This window comes from Tasmannia lanceolata, unplaced genomic scaffold (assembly GCF_043159265.1).
Source record: "Tasmannia lanceolata isolate RefF3 unplaced genomic scaffold, GAP_Taslan_0.1 ptg000015l, whole genome shotgun sequence".
Taxonomy (NCBI): Eukaryota; Viridiplantae; Streptophyta; class Magnoliopsida; order Canellales; family Winteraceae; genus Tasmannia; species Tasmannia lanceolata.
Window position 1 is genome coordinate 51,651,241 of NW_027518692.1, and position 21,142 is coordinate 51,672,382.

The window sequence follows — 21,142 nt, forward strand, 5'->3', positions numbered from 1 at the left end:
CCTAAACTGATCCTGAACTGTTCACCTGCGCAGGAAAAGGTTTTCAGGGAAAATGCTTGCCCTTCTTTTCGCACTAGTTTTTCCGGAAAGCGAAATCCGAGTATTTTTGGTTGGAAATGAAATCCCTAAAGGGGGGGGGGATGAGCTTTTCCATGTCATTTTTTGACTTATTGTAGAAATTTCACATGTTTAATTCTATTTTCACGAGAAAGCAAGTGAACACCAAAATCCTGTCTTGTCAAAGTCTTGTCAAGGAAAAAAGAGGTTGTTTTCTAGGGCTTTCCCGTGAACGCAAGTGAACATAGCCTAAGGGAACAACCACATAGGCTCACTTTGTCCAATTTGCATGAGAGAATAGCCACATAGGCTCACTTTTCGACAGATTTTGTCTTATTGATTTAATCATCAGATGTGGTTGTTCTCTTATGAAAAAGTCAGCCGCGAAATGGCTTTCCATGAAATTGCTTAGCAAATCCCTCTACTAACTCTCATATTAGTTATTACTAAGCCCTCATAGTGCTCAGCTCTACTGCTGTCACGTCTAACCGAGTCATGAAAGAGCCAAATGTAACTCGGGCTCAAAAAGTTTTAACTCGTGGGAAAAATGGAATATTCGATCGTTGAGATGTTCACGACTCACGACTGACAGGTTTAAAAAAGAAAAAAAAGAAAGAAGAAGAAGCAAAAAAGCATCCAGTCCACCAACAAAAACCATATCATACGAGGGAGATAAGAGGGGCCCACAAAGCCAAACAAAATGAAATTAGTCGGTCTTGGGCGGCAAATGTTACTTAGGTAAGTTCCACTATCCCTTTCCTTCAACCCCATAAATACCCCCTCCCTCTCTCCCCCATTATCAAACCAAAACCACCCTTCTCTCTCTAAAAAACTCTTGTGCATTTTTCTTGATTCTCTCTCAAAAAAATTCTCAAATGGGGAAGGATATGGAGGGAGACTTCACGGCAAAGGACTACACGGACCCACCTCCTGCACCGTTGATTGACGGCGAGGAATTGATCAAGTGGTCGTTCTACAGGGCTTTGATTGCTGAGTTCATAGCCACCCTACTCTTCCTCTATATAACTGTGGCTACAGTGATTGGGTACAAGAGCCAGGTAGACCCCATAAAGAATACCAGCCCAGATGCAGCTTGTGGTGGGGTCGGCATCCTCGGCATAGCTTGGGCCTTTGGAGGCATGATCTTTGTCCTCGTCTACTGTACCGCCGGTATTTCTGGTCTGTATCTAAACGTTACCGGAATATTCCTCCCACATTTTTTCTAACAAAATCAACACTCCAAGTTTTTTCTTTTTTTAACATTAACGACTATTTTTTTGTAACATAATAAAAAAAATCAACTCTCCAAGTTTTTTTTTAACAAAAGAAACGTTTTTTGTAACATTAACGACTATTTTCAACTGCCAAAATTCGTCATCCAAGTAATTTTGTTTTTGGCAATGGTAAAAAAAATAAAATTTTAGGCTACTGAAATTGACAGTGTCATATTTTCATAATTGCACTGAGTCATCTTGTCCTTTATTATTTGAGAAGCTCTTGCTACCGTTTCCAAAAAGTTCTAGAAGCCAATTAAAACTGAAAAGACAAGATGAGTTTGTGCAATTATTAAAACATAGTACTGCCAATATCAATAGCATTTTTTTATTAGGGTTTTTTTTTTTTTAACATTTTTTGTAGAAGCATCTAAAACCTGTTTTCTTCCTTATTATTGTAATGTAAATCGTTTAGGGCTCGTTTGGCTACAATGACTTTATTTTTATTTTTTATGATAAATCGGTGTTACTAAAATTAAAACCTATGATGTTTTTTTTTTTTCCTGTAACAGAGGGAAGCTCCAGGAAAACCCATGAAAATTAAAACCTATGACGTTTTTTTGGGATATTATATTAAGTAGGCGCACATTAGCATAATCTAACGGAAATTTTCTATCATGCGCAGGAGGGCACATAAACCCAGCCGTAACGTTCGGTTTGTTCCTGGCCCGGAAGGTATCTCTGATCCGAGCCGTGATGTACATGGTGGCTCAGTGCCTTGGCGCCATATGCGGAGTGGGCTTAGTGAAGGGCTTTCAGAAGTCATATTACGTTAGGTACGGAGGTGGAGCCAACGAGCTCTCACCCGGCTACAGTAAGGGAGTCGGCTTAGGAGCCGAGATCATCGGCACCTTCGTTCTTGTCTACACCGTTTTCTCCGCCACCGATCCTAAGAGAAGCGCCAGAGACTCCCACGTGCCGGTAAGCCATCGTTCACCCGGTCACTAACGTTCGCATATTGTGATATTGGCACTCCCTCCTCCTATCATAACTCTCGTAGGGTTAGTGCGTAGTCCGCATACCGTAGATAAGGAGTTTTGACTGCAGTTTGTATATTTACGTAGGGCTCGTACGCGAGAGTGTAGGTACGCATGATGCAGATTATAGAGAAAGCATGTTTCATGCTGCAAAAAATGTGCAGCTTTGTTAAATTTAGTGAAATATACACTTAGACCCCCTGTGGTTTCTGACACATTTAACTTAACCCCTAATGTTTAAAGGTAGACCCCTCAGATGACGGTTCGTCAACTGATTGTAGTGTTTGGATTCGGATATGGGGTTTGGAAGGGTGTATCGGGTCTTCATTAGCATTCATAGTTTTCAAAAGAGAGAGCCTGAAACCACAGGGGGTCTACTTGTTACTTTTTAAACATTAGGGGTTAAGTTGAATGTGTCAGAAACCACAGGGGGTCTAAGTGTATTTTTCCCTTAAATTTAACCATGGTTGGTTGACGTAGGGTGTCCCAACCCACTTTGTAAAAACAACGATAGTTTTCACAGCAGATGTGGCTTCCCTATGTGTAGCCGTATAAACCCGTATATGTCAAAAAGTAGGGGAAACCGTCCATTTGTTGGGCGGTTGTGCCCCAAAACTCATTTCGGTTAGGATGATCCTAACCGTCCGATCTATAGAGGGACTGTACATTATGGAAACCTCAGTTGATCGGAGGGATAGGATCATCCTATGGAAATGATTTTTGGGACACAACTTATTTATGCCGGGGCCCAATAAATGGACGGTTTAGATAATCCTTTGATGTGTCTCCGACAGTACTTTTTGAAAATACGGTTCTATACGGCCACACATCATGTAGATTTTGCCATAGGCGGATTTCTCACGGTACCGAATGGTTCTCGGCAGTTTTATCTTTTACGATTGAGAGATAACGTGAAGGGTGGGGCCCCTTTTAGCTAACCATCACCACATGTTTGCCACTTACTATAGAGATGATGCCCAATCGGAAAAGGGGTTCACTTTAGTCCTTTGTTTGGAAACCTAACTTGTGTATCTCGGCCCCGCTCTGATTCCTCCCATGGATTGATTATATGGCGCAGATTACACTGCAGTGCACGTTAGTCTGGTTTCTGTTTTTCCTTCTGTTATTGTCTTTTCTATTTCTTGAAAAAAGACTAGGTCACATTCTTAGTCATTAGAAAAGCAATTCCACCCAACAAAAGAGAAAAGGCCAGTTCCACTAACGGGAACCTTATTGAAATGGAAATCATGACTCACATGAGGCCTTTGATGTAACTGACCTTAGGGTGACTAAAGCCAAGTTAAAGTTAACCCCCATAGATTTAAATGTCAAAATCACCCTTGTTCTCTTTCAAAATGACTCTTTCCTTGCACACTTGTGGAAATTGTTGATTAGGGACTTGTTTTTCAGTGTTTTTTCTGTGGAATTATTTGTACATTTGTTACAAAATTGGCCTTGAACTTCTCATCTAGGTTTTGGCACCACTCCCAATTGGATTTGCTGTTTTCATGGTTCACTTAGCAACGATCCCGATCACCGGCACTGGAATCAACCCGGCCCGAAGCTTTGGCGCCGCCGTCATTTACAACAAGGCCAAGGCGTGGGATGATCAGGTATGGTGTTATCCCATTCACCTCTATCCCTACAAGTTCATGAGGGTATTTTCGACATTATGTATTGATGGGTATTTTGATCATTTATTGAAAATTTCACCTTAATTAGTAGGTTGTTTGTTGAATGGTTGGTGGTATTTTGAGCTTTTAGTGAATATGGTTCAAAATCTCCACATCCTCCCTCTCACTTGAATTTTAGTTTCACTACTTTTGTCATTGTCTAGATAATGTGTATTTTGTTTCATTTTCAAACTTAAAAAGATTCATGATCTTCAAGGTGGGCACTTGGGCAAATGATAAAAAGTTCTACACACACAAATACTAATGCTAGCTAGCATCTATGAACTATCACCGGATTCCCGTCTACGGCTGCCGTAATTTGACACAATCCATTGAAAGACTCACAAATTCTCTCTATATGTTTGTTTCAGTGGATCTTCTGGGTGGGGCCTTTCATTGGGGCCGCCATTGCCGCTGCCTACCACCAATACATTCTCCGAGCGGGAGCCATCAAAGCTCTGGGGTCCTTCAGGAGCAATCCCCGTGTATGATTTCTCATTGTTTTTCCTTTGATGTTACAGTTGATGAAAAGGAGATTGATCTTTCCAAAGAATAATGAAGTGGAAGTCTGTAAGAGGTGGTCACCATAGCTCTTTCGTCTGTGTGTGTAGAGAGGGAGAGAGCTGAGGACCATGTAAATGTGGATAAATACGTAAAATCCCATTTGTCTGGCACCCATGTTTTTAGCATATTGCATGAATGTATCAAAGTGTTGTTTTCTTTTCTTTCCTATTCTCTTCTTCTATGGTATTTACGATGGTATATGCTTCAAAAATCTAGCAAGTGGTTTGAAAGGGACTAAAATATGTTGTGAGTAATGTTTGTGGTAACTGTTAAATACCTTATAATTGTAAAATTATTTATGCTGTACATGTAAATTTCACTCTGACCACGAGAGGGTGTACGGGGAGGCAAAAACTCTCGATGGGGGATCTTATACCTTTCTTGAAATGATTCTAAATTTGGAGGGGGATGGGAATCGAAGTCACCAAAAGATACCCAAGGACCACAAAACCCTAAGTAGAAAACTAGAGATGAGAAATTCTGATAAATTGGTGTCTCTCAAGAGAGATGCTTCCAAATAGGCATTGAGAAATACCATTTGTTCTAATACCCATCAAGGGCCTGGAAAAATGTTGATGAGAGTGTAGTGAGGATGGAGATGGATGGTGATTGGTGAGAAGTGAAAAGATTTTCCTCCAAGATACAGTGAAGCTGAGTAGACATAATCTGACGTATGTTGACGTTACCCTTAAACGGAAACGGACATGAAACACCCTCGAATTTTGCAAGTCCGTAAGATAATAGTTTCTATTTTTGTGATAGATAGATAGTCAGAGAGAACAAAATAAAAACGAAATAAAGGAATGTTTAGAATGGCTTGAAGTGAGTGTAGAAGGCCTTTAGAATCACTAGAGGGAAGTCTCCACAATGGAATCTCTGATTCAATCACAAATGGTGTGTTTCTGATATCTTCTGATGCTTTCTCGAGTTGAAATACACCATTTTCTGACTCCCGAGTCCCGATCAATGTGAACTGTTAATATGACCATTACATCGTGCCAGATAGCGATTATACAGACCAGATTGGCACCTGTGGCGGCTGTTGGCTAGTGTAATACCCTTTTCCTTCTAATATTATATAAAAAATTTAATTTTTTTGTAATTATTAACACCCTTTTCCCAATTATGATTATTTCTAAATAATAGTTATAATAGTTTTAGAATGATACAGTTAAAATAAGATTAAATTAAAATAATCTTAGGGGAAAATAAAAACCAATTTTGGTGGCATCATAAGATGTCGAGCCCTATAAGCAAACTAGCTGATTTGAGGAGGCGCACCCACATCCTTCAGGATTTTGTTTTACACATCTCTTTTGGTTGAGAACGGGGACGTTATTAAATATTTTATTATTTCACGTCTCTTTTGGCTTAGAACTGCGACGTTATTAATATTTTATTATTTCTCATGTCTTTTTTGGCTAAGAACGCTACTGGATTCTAGAGTACGCCGCCGGAATATCAAGTACGCCGCCGGATTAAAGGAACACCCACCGTTCAAAGATATCAAGTAAGCCGCCGGATTCAAGGAACACCCACCGTTAAAAGATATCAAGTACGCCGCCGAATTCTAGAGCACGCTGCCAGATTATAGAGTATGCCGTCAGAATATCGAGTACGCTGTCGGATTTTTGGGGTTCAAATATGTGCTCCAAATGTATCGAGTACGTCGCCGGATTCTGGAGTACGCTGCCGGAAATATGGTGTACGTCGGGGAATTCAGGGGTACGCCGACGAAAATAATGAGTACACCCGTGGAATCTCATACAGAGAGATGGCGGTATTGTTAGAAGACGCCACCGTTCCATATTGATGTCCACGTGTCGTGGATCCGACCGTCTATGCATATTGGCGATGGCCAAGATTTAAACGAACGAAATGGACTCTGGGTTCAAAGGAAATTTTCAAATCCAAACCAAACCAGCTGTGTACAAAGGTGCCAGTGTTCCAATTTTTTTTTAACATGTGTAAAGCATCCATCCGTCTCTAGTTATTTCCGACGGCAAAGATAGAAACAAACCCATGGTTATGTCGATTCAAATACACATTCAGACAAACCAAAAGAAGGCTTGTGAAACGCGCCAATTTAATGGGCAGTAATGAAAAGGGGAGCTGAAGGACGTTTCGGTTGATGTTAGAAGGGTATTTGAGTCTTTTTACCACCCATTTTTGGAGAATCACCCGTGTTTGATGCTTGTTTTAAAAACCACTTTAAATCCGTAATTTCTCGAAAATTATACCCACATTCCATACTTTTCTCATTAAAATATGAGCTTGAAGGGCCCAATGTACCATGAGTCGTACAAAATATAAATTTTCCATCATGTGAAAATCGAATAGTTTCTATGCTTTGGTAAACTCTTGCACTGGGATTAGGATTGAGATTTATGTAAGGTTTTGATTGAAGATAGTATATTGTACTTCATATAGTGGGATCTTTTGGATTGCCTTTACCTATGGATGTAGTTGCAAAACATTGTAAATCTTTTACATTCTCGATTGGTGGGAACTTAAACAAAAGATATGCTTTTATTCATCAATGGGTGTTTAGGATTGTCAAATTGAAGTGATCAGACAAAATAAGGGATGTCATGGGCACTGGACTACAATCTACATATGTGTATGTTTTTGTGTCTTACACCAAATGGAAGGTCCTACGCAATCAATTTTTTATATTATCATGTTTATTATTGTATGGTCACAAATAAACTATGAGTTTAGCCTAAGCATTTTTATCATCAATGTCTTCTTAATCAACTTTAGCATTGTGACAGTTTATGAGAAAGATTTTGATACAAATACTAGAAGTCATTGAAAGTGAGATGGTTTTGGTTGGGTTTGCAATGAGATGGATTTAAATGAATCGTCATACATTGCCTAGTAAAGAATAATGTAATGCAGGTGAGATTATGACCTTAGAGTGTTTATCTAATAAAAAAGGAATAGGTGTTAGGTTAGTGGCTCTTTGGATTCCCTGCTCTGAGGTAGGGGGTATGCAACTGTCCAAGCTTATGTGAATAATTAATGAGTTGAAGCTTATCTTCTCCTTATTTTCATGACCTTTTGGCCTTTATTTTATGGGGTCGGTAGCTTTGAGCTGTTGAGTGATGTTCTTTTGTTTTGAGAAAAGGGTTGAATAAAGTGTTTCTTTCATTTTTAATTTCGAGAGACAGTCTTTGCTTTGTTTATTAATGGACACTAATGGGGCTTGTTTTCCATGTGTAGAGAGAGAGAGAGAGAGAGAGAGAGGTGGTGATGCAGGGCATCTTGCTTTCCAATTTCACCACTCGGTATTAAGAAGTTGCCATTTGAATCATTACCTAAAAGATATCAGTTTTATTTTACCAAATTACCAACCATGGCAACAAGTGCCAATCCGAGAGATTTAGATTTAGGAAACTAGCCTTTCTTAGTTTAATAGTTTAGCAGGTTCCTTTCTTAAGTCTAGCTAAATAGCAATAAATTACTTTTTGGTTACTACCCAATAGGAATGAGATCTAAAACAACTTTTATTTTATATTTAATTTTTCAATGCAAAATTGTGTAAGATCTTTACTCCTCAATTAGACTTGCTACTTTCTTTGTTTGTTTTTAGTTTCCAAAGTTAGGAGAATGCTCTCATTAGCCTATTTAAACTCAATGTAATGGAGAAGAGCTTGGTTTTTTACAACTAAAGTACTGAATGAAAATTGTTCTTTTCTTGTGGAGAAAAGCTGTTTTTGACACTTCTTTCTTAGAGCTTCCCTCCAACGTGGGTTAGCTTTTGAGCACCACAATTATCTTTTATTTTTATTTTTTATCGGATCATCATCGCCGTTATCGATCGCACGCCCATCCAGCGTTAGGTGGGGGGTGTCGCGGCACAAGAAGAACGATCAAACGAGATGATAATGGGGAAGGGGCTAACAGACGAAGTAGAGATCGAGGGGACAGAGACATGTCAAATACAATTTTTTTTTCATTTTTAAGATAAATCATCAATTGTAATAATAAAAGATGAGTCCCATAATTTCCAGTCATCTTACTTGTGCCCGATTTGTTTTGAATTTTGAGAACAGATTGTGTCCAAAACTGATTATGGGCCTTCGTTTTAGATTTTGATAACCGATTTTGGGCCCCAAGTATTATTGTAATAAAAAAACATTTAATTTTGAGTCCAGTAATGGGTTTGGAGCCCACAATCGGTTGTCACAATCTAAAGGTCCTGTTCTTTTCATCCCAACAGATTATTGGCCCACGATTATTTAGTTTTGGGCCAAAACAAACAGGGCCTTACCTAATCCCAATTGGGAGACCAAAACTCAAAATTACATGTAATTTTAGGCCCATGTTTGTGCTAGATTTTGAGAATCGATTTGAGTCCAGAACTGATTAATTTTGAGTTCCAAAATCAGTTTTGGACTCGAAATCAATTCTCAAAATCCAAAAGGACCATAGCCTAAAAGCGACTGTGTCCTGGGTAAAATGACAATTCAATCCCTTCCATTTGTCCTTAGCTGTACCTGAAAACCATAGGCCATGTTAGGCAACGTTGAAAAAGAATTCCATGGAATATTTGTGGTATGAAAGCATTGGCATAATAAGGATGGGAAAATAATAAGCCCCACATACATGGGTTGATCTGGTCCATTTAGATGGCAGTGATCAATCAACAATCCTAACCACACAATAGGAAAGGGGTTTTGGGGTGTTCCACTGTTGGGCATAGCCATTTTTTGGGATGTGGTGCGTCAGATTTCATATGTATGTTGGGGCCCACAAATCTTGGAGCAATTAAGGGGAAGTGATGTATTCACCCCATTTTTCAATCGGGACAGCCCCTTCTGGTGTATATATGACTACTCTTTTACACTAGAGGGGGTGTCCCACGTAAAAAAAAAAGGGGGCCTTCCGTGCAGTTCTTTTACACTAGAGGGGGTGTCCCAATTAATAGGACAAAGGGGCCTTCCGTGCAGTTCTTTTAGAAAAATAAAAGACTTATTCCTACAAACGAAAGTATAAAGAAAATAATTATTAAGACCCATGGAAACTAAAAAATGTAGTGTGATGGATAGCTAGAGAATATCAAGATTATAATCAAGTTTACAACAAGGACAACTAGAGAGACAGAGAAGGTTAATCATGGTAACAATTTTGCAAAATAGTGAAGAAGTTTCTACCAGCCGCGCGAGCTGAGAGAAGCAATTACAGGCCCAAGAGTACCATCCACAGCTTTGTTCCATAAATGAACGAAATCTGACCGGGTGGATTTTCTGAATATGGGTTCTCTTTCCTGCAAGATGTTTAAGCTCTTTGGTTATGTAATCAAGTTATGACACATTGAGATTCAAGATTCAATGGTAAAAACCAACATTCAAGGGCCTTTCACCTACTAGGTGAAAAGAACCAATGAGGTAACTGACAGAGAAGCTGGGAGAAGATAATCTTGACATTATTGGGTGAAAAAGAACCATTCTACAATACTCCTGTGTAAGATATTGTCAGGTGGGGATCACATGAAAAATGTGGTGGTTAAAAGAAAAGCTAAAATTGAAGGCCATTACTATATAAAGGGTGCAACTAGGTGAAGAGTACCTACAAAATGTATGATTACCAAAAAGAGAAACCAACATTCAAAGGCATAAGGCTCATACTAGGTGAAGAAAATGAAAGGGAGATTAAGGGGCAAGGGAACCAAAGGGAGATGATGAGGGAAAATAAACAGTAATATTTCAAGATGCATATTGCACCAAGACAATGACAGAGGTCTTGAAATTGAAATGGAGATGAGCGGAGAGGGGAATCACAGGGAGATAAGGGCAAATAGACTAACATTTCAAGAGAGAGAGGAAGAGAAGGGTAGAGAAGTACTAGGTTTCTGGGATGAGAAGGAGATAGTCAAGGGAAATATGTAAGTTTGAATAAGGTTTTGAAAATCAAATGAATCTGGATAATGAAAAGAAAGAAGAGAGCAAATGAATAGTAAAAATAATTTCAAACATAAAAGCTGATTCATCACACTACATCTGGGTTGATGATGATGAGATGAAGAAAACTTGGTTGGAGAATAGAACAATTACATAAAATACCCACCAAATTGTGCAATATAGTATTAAAAAGAGATCGATCAAATCAACCATTCAAAAATTACCAGCATAAATAAACCCTACCACTATCTTCTCTCTAATCCCAACTTTCTAAAACTAATTAAATCCCTCTTAATTTTCTTAACTTTCCTAAACTCTAAAGTCTAAACCCACCGTAGATTACCAAGTAAAACCAAAACAACCCTAAATCTATGGAACTTTCCAAAATAAGAAAGATTCAAAGTTGAGTCCAAACATAGTATTCATGTTTCCCTCTCATATGGCCAGCCAACACAGACCTAATTAAACTATATATTCGGTTAAATGGAAAACAACTAAAATTCATCATAAACCTAGAGCAATCCCATGGCCTGCCTACCAAGAACAATGTGTGAGGCCTTCATTTGGTTAATGATCAACCCCCCTTCTTCTCTAGTTCTCTTCATTATTCTTTTCCAAATTATGAGCTAACTCATGAACTTTTCTTGCACCACAAGGGCTCCAAAAGAATTCTTTTAAAACCAAGGAAATATCTAATTCGGGATGAAGGTAACAGTTTCTGTCTCTTTATTCATGAAAACTATTGTCAATGGACTTGTAAGAGAACTATTAACTGGAGAGAGGCTGAAATGCAATATCAATGGATTGAGCTCCTTACCATCAGACAAATAGGGAACATAGGCCCCGTACAGGCATTTCATCTATTGAAAATGACTAATCCATAGATCTTGCATTCAGTTGATTGTCTTTATTTCTCTCAACGATGAGAGTTTATAAGGAACATAGCAACTTAGAAACACATGAAGGAAAAAAAGAGAAATAGCAACAAATCAAAAACTCACAGAATAAGGATAGAGGATGTTTGACATCAAGTGCTTCTTAACTCATCCCTGGCCAATGAATCAGTGATCTCGTTAGACCATTGATGGAGTAGTGTAAAGACAGACTAGGGAGATAACAAAAATCTTGTATTTTTTCCAAACTTCCACTAATCCCAACAGGCTAAGAATCTAAGATCATTTTGGATACTAAATCTAATAGCATTAAGAAAGTCACATCCCCTAAGAGAGGCAAAGGAATCAAGAAATAAAGGAGATTTTAGTAACCACATCACCCAAAAAAAAACACCCAAATAATCAGTTGACAATGACTTGGATCTCAATGCAATCAAGACACCAATAGTAGCAGCTTCAGTAATGTTCATTAATTCACTGAAGGAAATATGACGTTACCCATCAACTATGCCTCACTCTTTCTTTTTCCTCCCTTCCTATGAAAAGTCACCTTGAAGCTTCTCCATTCTTGACACCACCTCAGTAGGAATTATAAATATGAATAAGAAATAAATTGACTAGTTGAATAGCCCGTCTTTATAAGAATAAAGGTGCTTTCATAAGAGTAGGATAGGCTGCTTTTATAAGATGTCTCTTCTTACCTTCCTTCCCATGAAAAATCACTTTGAAGCTTCCCGATTCTTGACACCACCTTACTAGGAATTATGAATATGGACATAATACATTCACAAGTTAGATAGGCTGCCTTTATGTAGTAACCCCTCCCACCTAAAGGACAATGGCATTTCTTTCCATGTAGGAAGCTTCCTCTCCATCCTTGGGATTCCTTCAAAATTCCTAGTTGTCCTGTAGTTGGATCATCTGGAACCACAAGCATACTCAGAATGGGATCTACATCTTTTTAGATTTTGAAAAATTATTTTCTTTGAAGTATGATGACAGTCGTACTCTGTGTTCTGTGTTCCAGGGGAGGTTTTTGGCCTCTATGGCAGAATCAATAGAGAAGGCTTGAGAAGCAGTGGTTTACATTTTAGCAGATGTTAGCCAGTTTGTTGATCTCCAACTTCAAAATTATATAGAGGTATATGATAGCACCCAACTTTTGTGATTTGGAAGTTTGATCTGTGATTTAGACATTGATAAGATTCACCATACATTATACTCATGGCTCCTGGAGATCACTGTTGAACTTCCTCCTCTTTGATTAATTAAGAGGAATCTCACATGGGCTATAAGCATTTACCATCAACCAGTTGAGACCCTACTCATAGCTAACAAGGCAAGACCCTTTTCCTGACAGTAGCAAGAAAACCTCCATTTAGTGACCAAGAGAACCAGAATGATGCTTTCACTTCTGGTCCGTTTGGATGCCACAAAAAAACCCATAACGTAGATGGAAAATCGGGAAATTTTCCCATTAAATGCTATGTTGATAGTCGTTAAACCGGGAAAGTGGATCCTTGAAAATGGCAAAATACTTGACCGCCACCGGCTGGCTCATGTGACAGCGACCTTCACACAAAAGAATCGCCTATCCATAGAGGAAAGAGAGGTGAAACTCTCTCTCTCTCTCTCTCTCTCTCTCTCTCTCTCTCTCTCTCTCTCTCTCTCTCTCTCTCTCTCTGATATAAATCCATGACAGCCAAGAAAAGTAAAGAGAAAGGAAATAGAGAATTAAGATCAAGATCAACAAGAGAGATCAGGATCCAAAAGAGAGGAAGTTGGCAGGATGAAAGAAGAACTATCTCTCAATTGGAGGTAGGATTACCTTGATCAAAGTGGCCCTTGCCAACCATCTTACTTTATATCCCTCTTTCAAATTCTAAAGTAGGTGGCAAAATGAATTTAAAGACTTCAAAGGAACTTCCATTGGGAGGATCAGGAAGGAAGGCAAAAGCATCAAGTATCTTGTCAAGTGGGAAGTCGTTTGCAAGTATAAGGATTTTGGTCTTGACCTTGGAAATTTGATCCTAAGGAATAAGTCCCTCATCAGCTTGGAGATCTAAATTGAGATCAGCATGTCGAATTAGAGATGAATTCTGGGATGGGATTAGGTTTAGAGTGGGAAAAGGGAAAGGTGTTGTGTTTTGGGAAGATATTTGGCTCGGTAGAGTTGCTGTATGTCATAGGTTCCCAAGGCTCTATGGATTAACCAAAAGGGAGGTAATTGAAGGTCTCGCCGTGTTATGAGAGAATTGTGTGGAGAGTGGTATGGGGGTGGGAGTTCTATAGAAATTTGAAGGAGGGGGAAATCAATGCCTTACTAGACTATTTTTTTTTCATAGAACATTTTTTTTATCTGAGGGGTTTATGGAAGATAAACATGTTCGGGTCCCGGACCCTAAAGCCAGTGTTTGGTTGCACAAACACTCGGCATCCATTGGAATTTTGGTAAAAAAATATAAAGCTGATTCCTTTTTGTTGCCAATAATGCATTGGAATTCTAGGAGACTCCCCTACATGTTTCAGACATAATTGTTGCTTTTTTGCCCGTGTAACGCCCATGTGGCATTCATGTCCCCCTTCTCACATTCAAACCAAATTCTACCAAAATGCACAATTTTTGTAGAAAAATCTTGGAAAATGTGGTTTTTCTCTCTCTCTCTCTCTCTCTCTCTCTCTCTCTCTCTCTCTCTCTCTCCTATCTCTCTTCACTCTATATTCGTAATGACAACCCTACTTTTTCCACTACTCTCCGATTCTATGCCGCGCAACAAAACACTACTTATCACTATTCCAATATTCTCCGAGAGGTAATTCTAGACAAATCAAATGCGTGTCTCCTCCCTTTTGACTTCTTATTCCACTACTCTCTGAGTCACCCCCATGGATCCAAACATACCCTAAAGCTCTGTTTGGTTGCTTGTTTTGGGGGGATTGTAGGAGTTTCAAATGCATTAGATCTCCCAGAGATCTCCCCAAAGCATGTTTGGTTGTCATTTACACCTTTGACCACTAGACAACTTCTAGACATCATTATTGGTTTTTATCCTAGGTGGTGCCTACGTGGCGGAGATGTTCCCCCCCATAATCTTCTCCCCTTTTTTCACCAAAATGGAGAAATTTGTTGGGGGAATTAGGAGAAATTCTTGCCTTATTCTTTTTCTCTCTTTCTCTCTCTTACTTTTCTCTCTCTTCCACCTATATTTTGATAATGACACCCTACATCTTCCGCTAATTTCCTCGCGCAACCAAACACTACTCGCAAATCTCCCTCCTAATATTCTCCCCATCTTCCATTCTCTTCCATTCTTGTCTAATTCTCTTTGACTTATTTTTCTCCTATTCTCCCAGCCATCTACAAGCAACCAAACAGAGCATAAGGGCATCTTCTCGGTTATGTCCTTCAAGGTTCTTCACAGTGCCACCAAATCTCCTCATACTTTTTGGAACAAGCTTTCGGCTGCACCTATGCTGCCTTGGATCATTGTGCTCGCATGGACTGCATGCCTTGAACGGATAAACACTCAAGACCATCTTAAGAAGAGGGGTTCAGACTTGCAAACAGATGTACGTTGTGCCATGCGGAAGAAGAATATGCCAACCATCTCCTCATTCACTGCAAGGTCAGCAAATTGGTATGGCAAGAATTTTCAGATGGTTTGGAGTTAATTTGTTCTTTCCAGATCGTAATAGGAATTATCACAGAGTTGGAATCATAGCGGTTTGGGTCTCTTTGGTAAGATCCTTTGGAAGTTTTCTCTGTTTTCTATACTTTGGACCGTCTAAATTGAGAGGAATGACAGAACTTCAACGAAAAAAAGTCTACATATTCCAGGCTTGAGCTGAAAATCAAACTCCTGATTGTCAGGTGGGCGACCTCCAGGAAAGAAGGTTGGGGCATTTCATTTTTTGAGCTGATTAGAGGCTGGAATCCTCCCACTGCGCATAGTCTGAAACTGAACTTTGATGGCTCTTCGATTGGAAATCATGGACCTGCAGTGGTTGGACGTACAATAACAACTCTGATGGTGATATTTTGGGATCATGCTTGGTCTTATTGATAAAACTGACTCTAATGAAGCGGAAGTGAGAACCCTCCTTGGAGATTTGAATCCTTTCATTGTTGAAATCAGGGATACATGCAGCTACAGTCATACTTCATCTACAGTCCTCGTAGTGCTAACGTTATTACGGATAGGCTTATGAAAAACAGTGTAGATAGATGAGATTATTCATTGGGCAACCTCTACCCAGTGATGTTTGGATGTAACTGGATTTTTATGAAATTCTCATTTGTTTCAAAAAAAAAAAGCTAGGATAGAAACCAAAGCAAGCTGGAGAAATATGCTCCATTCTATCAGGAGCTAGTTACGATTGGTAAACCTCCACCATCCAGCTTAAAGGGGAGTGTCAATTAGCACAAACTATCTTGCTTCGAGTTTTGCATTTTTGTATCTTTTAAGGGTGTTATTGTTACTATGAATAAAAAAGTGTGACCATACACATTCTTTTAAGGGTGTTATTGTTACTATGCATAAAAAAGTGTGACCATACACATTTATATGCCAGCAACCGCGGTAAGACAAGGATGCAAGCGTTATCCTGAATGATTGGGCGTAAAGCATATATAGGTGGCTTTTCAAGTCCACCGTCAAATCCCAGAGCTCAACCCTGAACAAGCGGTGGAAACTACAAAGCTGGAGTATGGTAGGGGCAGAGGGAATTTCCGATGGAGCGGTGAAATGCGTACAGATAGGAAAGAACACCTACGGTGTAACCATACACACATTTCAAAATTTAGAAAATCAAACACAGATTTCCTCATGGAGATACTGTATCCAGATTCGTTGTTGATTTGGACCTCGTGATTTCATTTCAACATGACATTGAACCTTTCTCCAACCAAAAGTTCCGTCTTATTTTTTCTTTCCACGAGTTATTGTTACGTGCCTAGTTGGCCGTAACACAAATAGAAAAAAACAAAAGATAGAATAGAGAAGGGGATGGTTGATTCGAGGCAAACGGATCTCCAAAAGGCTCAATTCGAGAGGAGCCATTACTCTCATAGAAACATAGTTTCTGTTTTTGCTGTAAATTTCTCTTCTTTTATTAATGATAAACATGCCCTTTAAATAGAACAACTCCATCCCACGTTTACAGTTACCCAAAAGATAAGTAACAATGAGAAAGATCGGGAAAAGAATGAGAAACCAAGATTCCTAATAACAACCATAACTTTCAGGACTCAGATAAAACAATTAAAACCCAAAACCTAGGAGATTCATTTGTGGGAAGATTTTGTAGCCATTATTGGAGAATCCACATTCTGCACGCATCATTCCTACCCCCTTAGGAGCAACCTTGTCCTTAATTCCTCAAGATTGAATTGTTGGAGAAACTACCTCAATCCACTTGGGTCCCAAATCCTATTGGGCAGAGTTGATATTAGCTTTTTACAATCTTCAAAATCTGATGTGATCCAAGTTGGAAAGAAATACTATTTTTCCATGGAGTCGCATCGAAATGACAAAACGATTGAATAGTTGAAGAAAATCAAGATGCTCTTCGGTAATGTGTTCAACTAACTCAACCTTGTTGCCATGAATTCTTGCACTTTCCTCGACCCGAACATCAATATTTTCAAGACTATGATTTTCTTCATCTTTGCGCAATTCCTCTATCATTATGCTGATTTCGTCCAAGCCTTTCGAAAACCGTCTATGCCCTTCCATCATTTCCAAAACAAGTTCTTTGATCCTTCGAAAATCATCATGTAGAGAATCCAAGATCTCCCGAGACACAACCATGGAGCAGGATCGACCGCTTTTATACCAATTGTTACGTGCCTAATTGGCCGTAACACAAACAAAGAAAAACAAAAGATGGGGATGGTTTATTCAAGGCAACCAGACCTTCTAACGGCTCAATTCGAGGTCATTACTCTCCTAGAAACATAGTTTCTGTTTTTTGTTGTAAATTTCTCTTCTTTTATTAATAATAAAAATACCCTTTAAATAGAGCAACTTCATCTCACGTTTTACATTTATGTGGATAATAGCATGACCCAAACCCGGACAGCTGTGGCTCTTTGGCTTAAAGTCATGGGTATGCCACCCAGTGACGCAAGTTCGAATCCCCCTGTAGTAAACCCGATGCGCGTGGTTTACAGGTGATTGCGTGCATCCATCCCCACTCTAAACCGGGGTGGGGATACCCTATGTCATCAAAATAAAAAAAATAGCATGACCCAAAAGATAAATACCAATGAGAAAAAATCAAGAAAAGTATCAGCAACCAAAATATAAACTTTAAGGACTCAAATAAAACAATTAAAACCCTAAAACCTAGGAGATTTATCTGTGGGAAGATTTTGTATCCGTTATTCGAGAATCCACATTCCACACCCATCATTTCCCAGCCATGGCGTAGGATCTACCGCTCTGATACCAATTTGTTACGTGCCTAATTGGCCATAACACGAATAAACAAAATAGAAAATAGAAATGAGGAGGGGAGAGGTTGATTCGAGGCAACCGGACCTCCTAACGGCTCGATTCGAGAGGAACCATGACTCTCCTAGAACAGAGTCTCCTTTGTGCTGTAAAATTCTTCTCCTAGAACAAAGTTTCCTTTGCTATAAAGTTATCTTCTTCTCCACTTTTCATTGAATTCCTACTACATAAATACAGGCAAGAGAGAGTGCCACATCACAAGCACACTTACCCACTAACAAGACACATCATAAGTAACTAACTCCCACTACCCTAAACACATTAGCCACAACTAATGGCCATTACACTAAAACACATACTCACTACTATGCACTAACTAACCCCACATACAACATAAGAAAATACACATAGCATTCCTTCCCCCTTACAAACGACCTTGTCCTCAAGATCGAATTATTGGAGAAAAACTTATTCCACCAGGGTCCCAAATCTTAATGGTCCCGATCAGTTGAGCCTCGCCTCCAAAATCCATCGTGATCAAAGTTGGGACGAAATAAGATTTTTCATGAAGCCGCTTCAAAATGATGAAATGATCATGATGATCCTTGGTGGTGTCTTCAACAAAAACTATTCTTGTCGCCATCGATTCTCGCATTTTTCTAACATAATGCTTAGGGAAATCATTATCAGAAACCGCATCATGTATTATTAAAAAAACATGACAATTCAGAAGAAAATTATAAATAATAAACACGTCTTAACATTTTCCGACAAGTTGATCCAAATATCTTTGATGCGGATGAAAATCATAATGATTGTTCCAGTCGTTAGCGTTGAACAATTTTTTTATATTTTAACTATTATTTTCGTCATTTTATTTGTAACCTACTTTTTAAGCATCAAATCTCATCCGTTTGGTGGGTTTTTTTGTATTATTAGAAAGGTTTTTCAATTACCTATCTAATGGGCCAAATATCATATGATTTGGATGTGTTTTGAGCAAGTTATGAGTAGGAAGGGGTATAGGTCAATTACGGGATTACTATTTTTTGTAAGTTTTTATCTTTATTTAGCTTTGTTTTAGATTAGATGAATGGTTGAGATTAGTTCTTAACTTTAGGTTATCTTCTAGGGTTTCTTTTTCTTATAAATAGATCTTATGAAAACAATGTAAGAGACTTTGAATATTGAATAAAATTGAGATTTTCTTTTGTGAGAGCTATTGTAGCTTGGACTTCTTCTTCCTTTCTCCTCTTGGTGGTTTGGAACCATCTTCTCTCATCTCCTCTCCTCTATTATCTTTTATTTCTTCAATCAAATCAGCACAAAGAAGGTTAGTAAATCAAATTTTCTTTTTTCTTTGTTCTTGAACCCTAAAATATAAAAACCCAAAATCCATAGATCTCTCTCGTCCTTCGAGATCTCATTTCGAGACTTTGAATGATTGTTTTTATGATTAAACTTCAGCCTAAACACCAAAAAACCCTAACTTTAAAACCCTTTTGAGCCTTATTGAAAATTTGCACCCTTTTCAAGCCCGAAAACCTTTTTTTAAAGATCCTTAGCCTAAACTTACCACCACATCAGAGCCTAAACCCTAGAATTACTTGTATTTTACCCATTTAAACCTTTTACCCATGATATGGACAGCACTTTCCTTCAAGTTCCAGATCTGTCCAAATTACCAAAACGCCCTTTTGGCCTAAATTGGGCTAATTTAACCCCGTTTTGCTACTGCCCTTAAAATAATCACGTGTAAATTCAGCCCTAGGTTAGTCTTTTAAGTGTTTTCTAGTATTCCATGTTAGCCCTAAATATTTCCTAAACATTAATCCCATTAGGAGTGTAGGATCTTCCCTATTCTAGGTATTGTCCTGCATCAATCTTTCATCATCATCCAATTCACGTAAAATGAAACAACACAAGTCTAATTTTTAGAATTTCCCCAATAGAACATGAGAACAAAGAGAAAAATGAAATTACCTGTGGCCGTTGATTTGATGAGATCAAGCTGTAAATGCTCTTGCGCTCCTCAAAAACTATGAGGCCCGTAAAAACACATCCTAATGCGGCGCCTAGAAGACGCTCCTGCGTAATAAAAAAGCATCAGATATCATTCACCCAAAAAATAGGTTAGGAAATAAAAGACAAAAAGAAATTCCATCTCTACAGGAAGATTAAATTAGCCAAATGCAACGTGATGAGAAAATTCCATGAAAAAAAAATCAATAGAAATTCGAAGGAAATTCTTACTTGAGCGACAACGCTAATCATCGCGGAATCTTTTTTCCTCGATGGAGAAATGAAGAACGTCTCCTAAATTTGCGTCTGGATTCTGAAACCCAAGCTTTTCTTCCAATTTCTATATGCTCTAGGTTATTAAATAGGCACGGATTTAGATTAGATTTACCGTAATACCAGGAAGGGCCTATCTCTACTAGGAAAACGTGCTGTATTGTAGGATGATTCCACACGGACCCCACATGGATGATCTATAGCAAATATTATGGCTATTGGATGATCTTAGATTTATACCCAATATTATGGCTATTGGATAATCCTAGCCATCCAATTGATGGTCAGCTACAAGGAAAGAGATGAAATTTTAAGGGGAGTATATACTCCTCCCTTTTCTTCCCCGGGTCACCCCCCACTAGTGTATTCATGACTACTCATTTTACACAACAAGAGGTGGCCTGCGGAAGAAAAGGGGAGAATGTCGTTTCCCAATTTAAATTGATCATGTTATGGGCCATCATGTAGCGGGCCCACTAGATCAATCGGCACTCACATGTGCTAGTTGTACGCTATATGTGAGTCAATTAGCTCACAATCATGAACTAGGTGCTTCAGCTTATTTGCTTTGTTGACTTTGAAGTATAAAGCTCTTAACACTTGTCGCATGAATGAGCAAATAGTGACATGTTGGCTTGACGACCACGATGCCACTTACACTTACCGATTGGATCAGCGCCCAAACCTAGTGGCTGTCACTAGGATCGTGGCTATAATAACTATCTAAAACTTAGTTAGTGATGGAAAAGGCGTTACCATTATCTTTATTGGGCAGCACCAAAGCATCGAGGCCGAGTTGATCAAACTATCTCCTTGGTCATGCCCTCCGAGCCTAAGGGGCTTTGCTGGCCTCATAAGCCAGCAATCCATCCCCCCAACTCTCAATCAATGACACCCGTGACCTTGCTCTGATACCACCTGTAGGATTGTGGTGCTACCAACTATCCTAAAATCAATTGATGATGGGAAAGGCACATCCATTAACTTTATTGAATAGCATCATCGTGGAGTTGGGGCCAGATTGATCAAACCCTCTCTGGTCAAGCCC

The 21,142-nt window shown here is 38.9% G+C and overlaps 2 protein-coding genes across 2 annotated transcripts; one reads left to right on the forward strand and one right to left on the reverse strand.

The window, feature by feature from the left end:
* Window positions 1-822: 822 nt before the first annotated feature.
* On the forward strand, window positions 823-4,711 carry LOC143892291 (aquaporin PIP2-4-like). Its single transcript, XM_077396805.1, has 4 exons — window positions 823-1,236; window positions 1,957-2,252; window positions 3,781-3,921; window positions 4,353-4,711. The coding sequence occupies exons 1-4, from the start codon at window positions 933-935 to the stop codon at window positions 4,470-4,472; spliced, it is 861 nt and encodes a 286-aa protein (XP_077252920.1). The 5' UTR covers window positions 823-932; the 3' UTR covers window positions 4,473-4,711.
* A 4,859-nt stretch (window positions 4,712-9,570) lies between these two features.
* LOC143845938 (zinc finger, C3HC4 type family protein) lies at window positions 9,571-20,210 on the reverse strand. Its single transcript, XM_077354335.1, has 3 exons — window positions 20,053-20,210; window positions 19,783-19,887; window positions 9,571-9,817 (listed from the first exon to the last, which is right to left on the reverse strand). The coding sequence occupies exons 1-3, from the start codon at window positions 20,071-20,073 to the stop codon at window positions 9,701-9,703; spliced, it is 243 nt and encodes an 80-aa protein (XP_077210450.1). The 5' UTR covers window positions 20,074-20,210; the 3' UTR covers window positions 9,571-9,700.
* Window positions 20,211-21,142: the final 932 nt, after the last annotated feature.

Bases quoted from the DNA above. Each gene is read 5' to 3' on its own strand.
- LOC143892291 (XM_077396805.1), top strand. From the start codon at position 933: ATGGGGAAGGATATGGAGGGAGACTTCACGGCAAAGGACTACACGGAC. The intron at 1,237-1,956 runs GTCTGTATCTAA...TATCATGCGCAG, and splicing joins CTGTACCGCCGGTATTTCTG to GAGGGCACATAAACCCAGCC. The intron at 3,922-4,352 runs GTATGGTGTTAT...TGTTTGTTTCAG, and splicing joins CCAAGGCGTGGGATGATCAG to TGGATCTTCTGGGTGGGGCC.
- LOC143845938 (XM_077354335.1), bottom strand. From the start codon at position 20,073: ATGATTAGCGTTGTCGCTCAA. The intron at 19,888-20,052 runs GTAAGAATTTCC...TTTATTACGCAG, and splicing joins TGATTAGCGTTGTCGCTCAA to GAGCGTCTTCTAGGCGCCGC. The intron at 9,818-19,782 runs GTAATTTCATTT...AACATCTTGCAG, and splicing joins CATCAAATCAACGGCCACAG to GAAAGAGAACCCATATTCAG.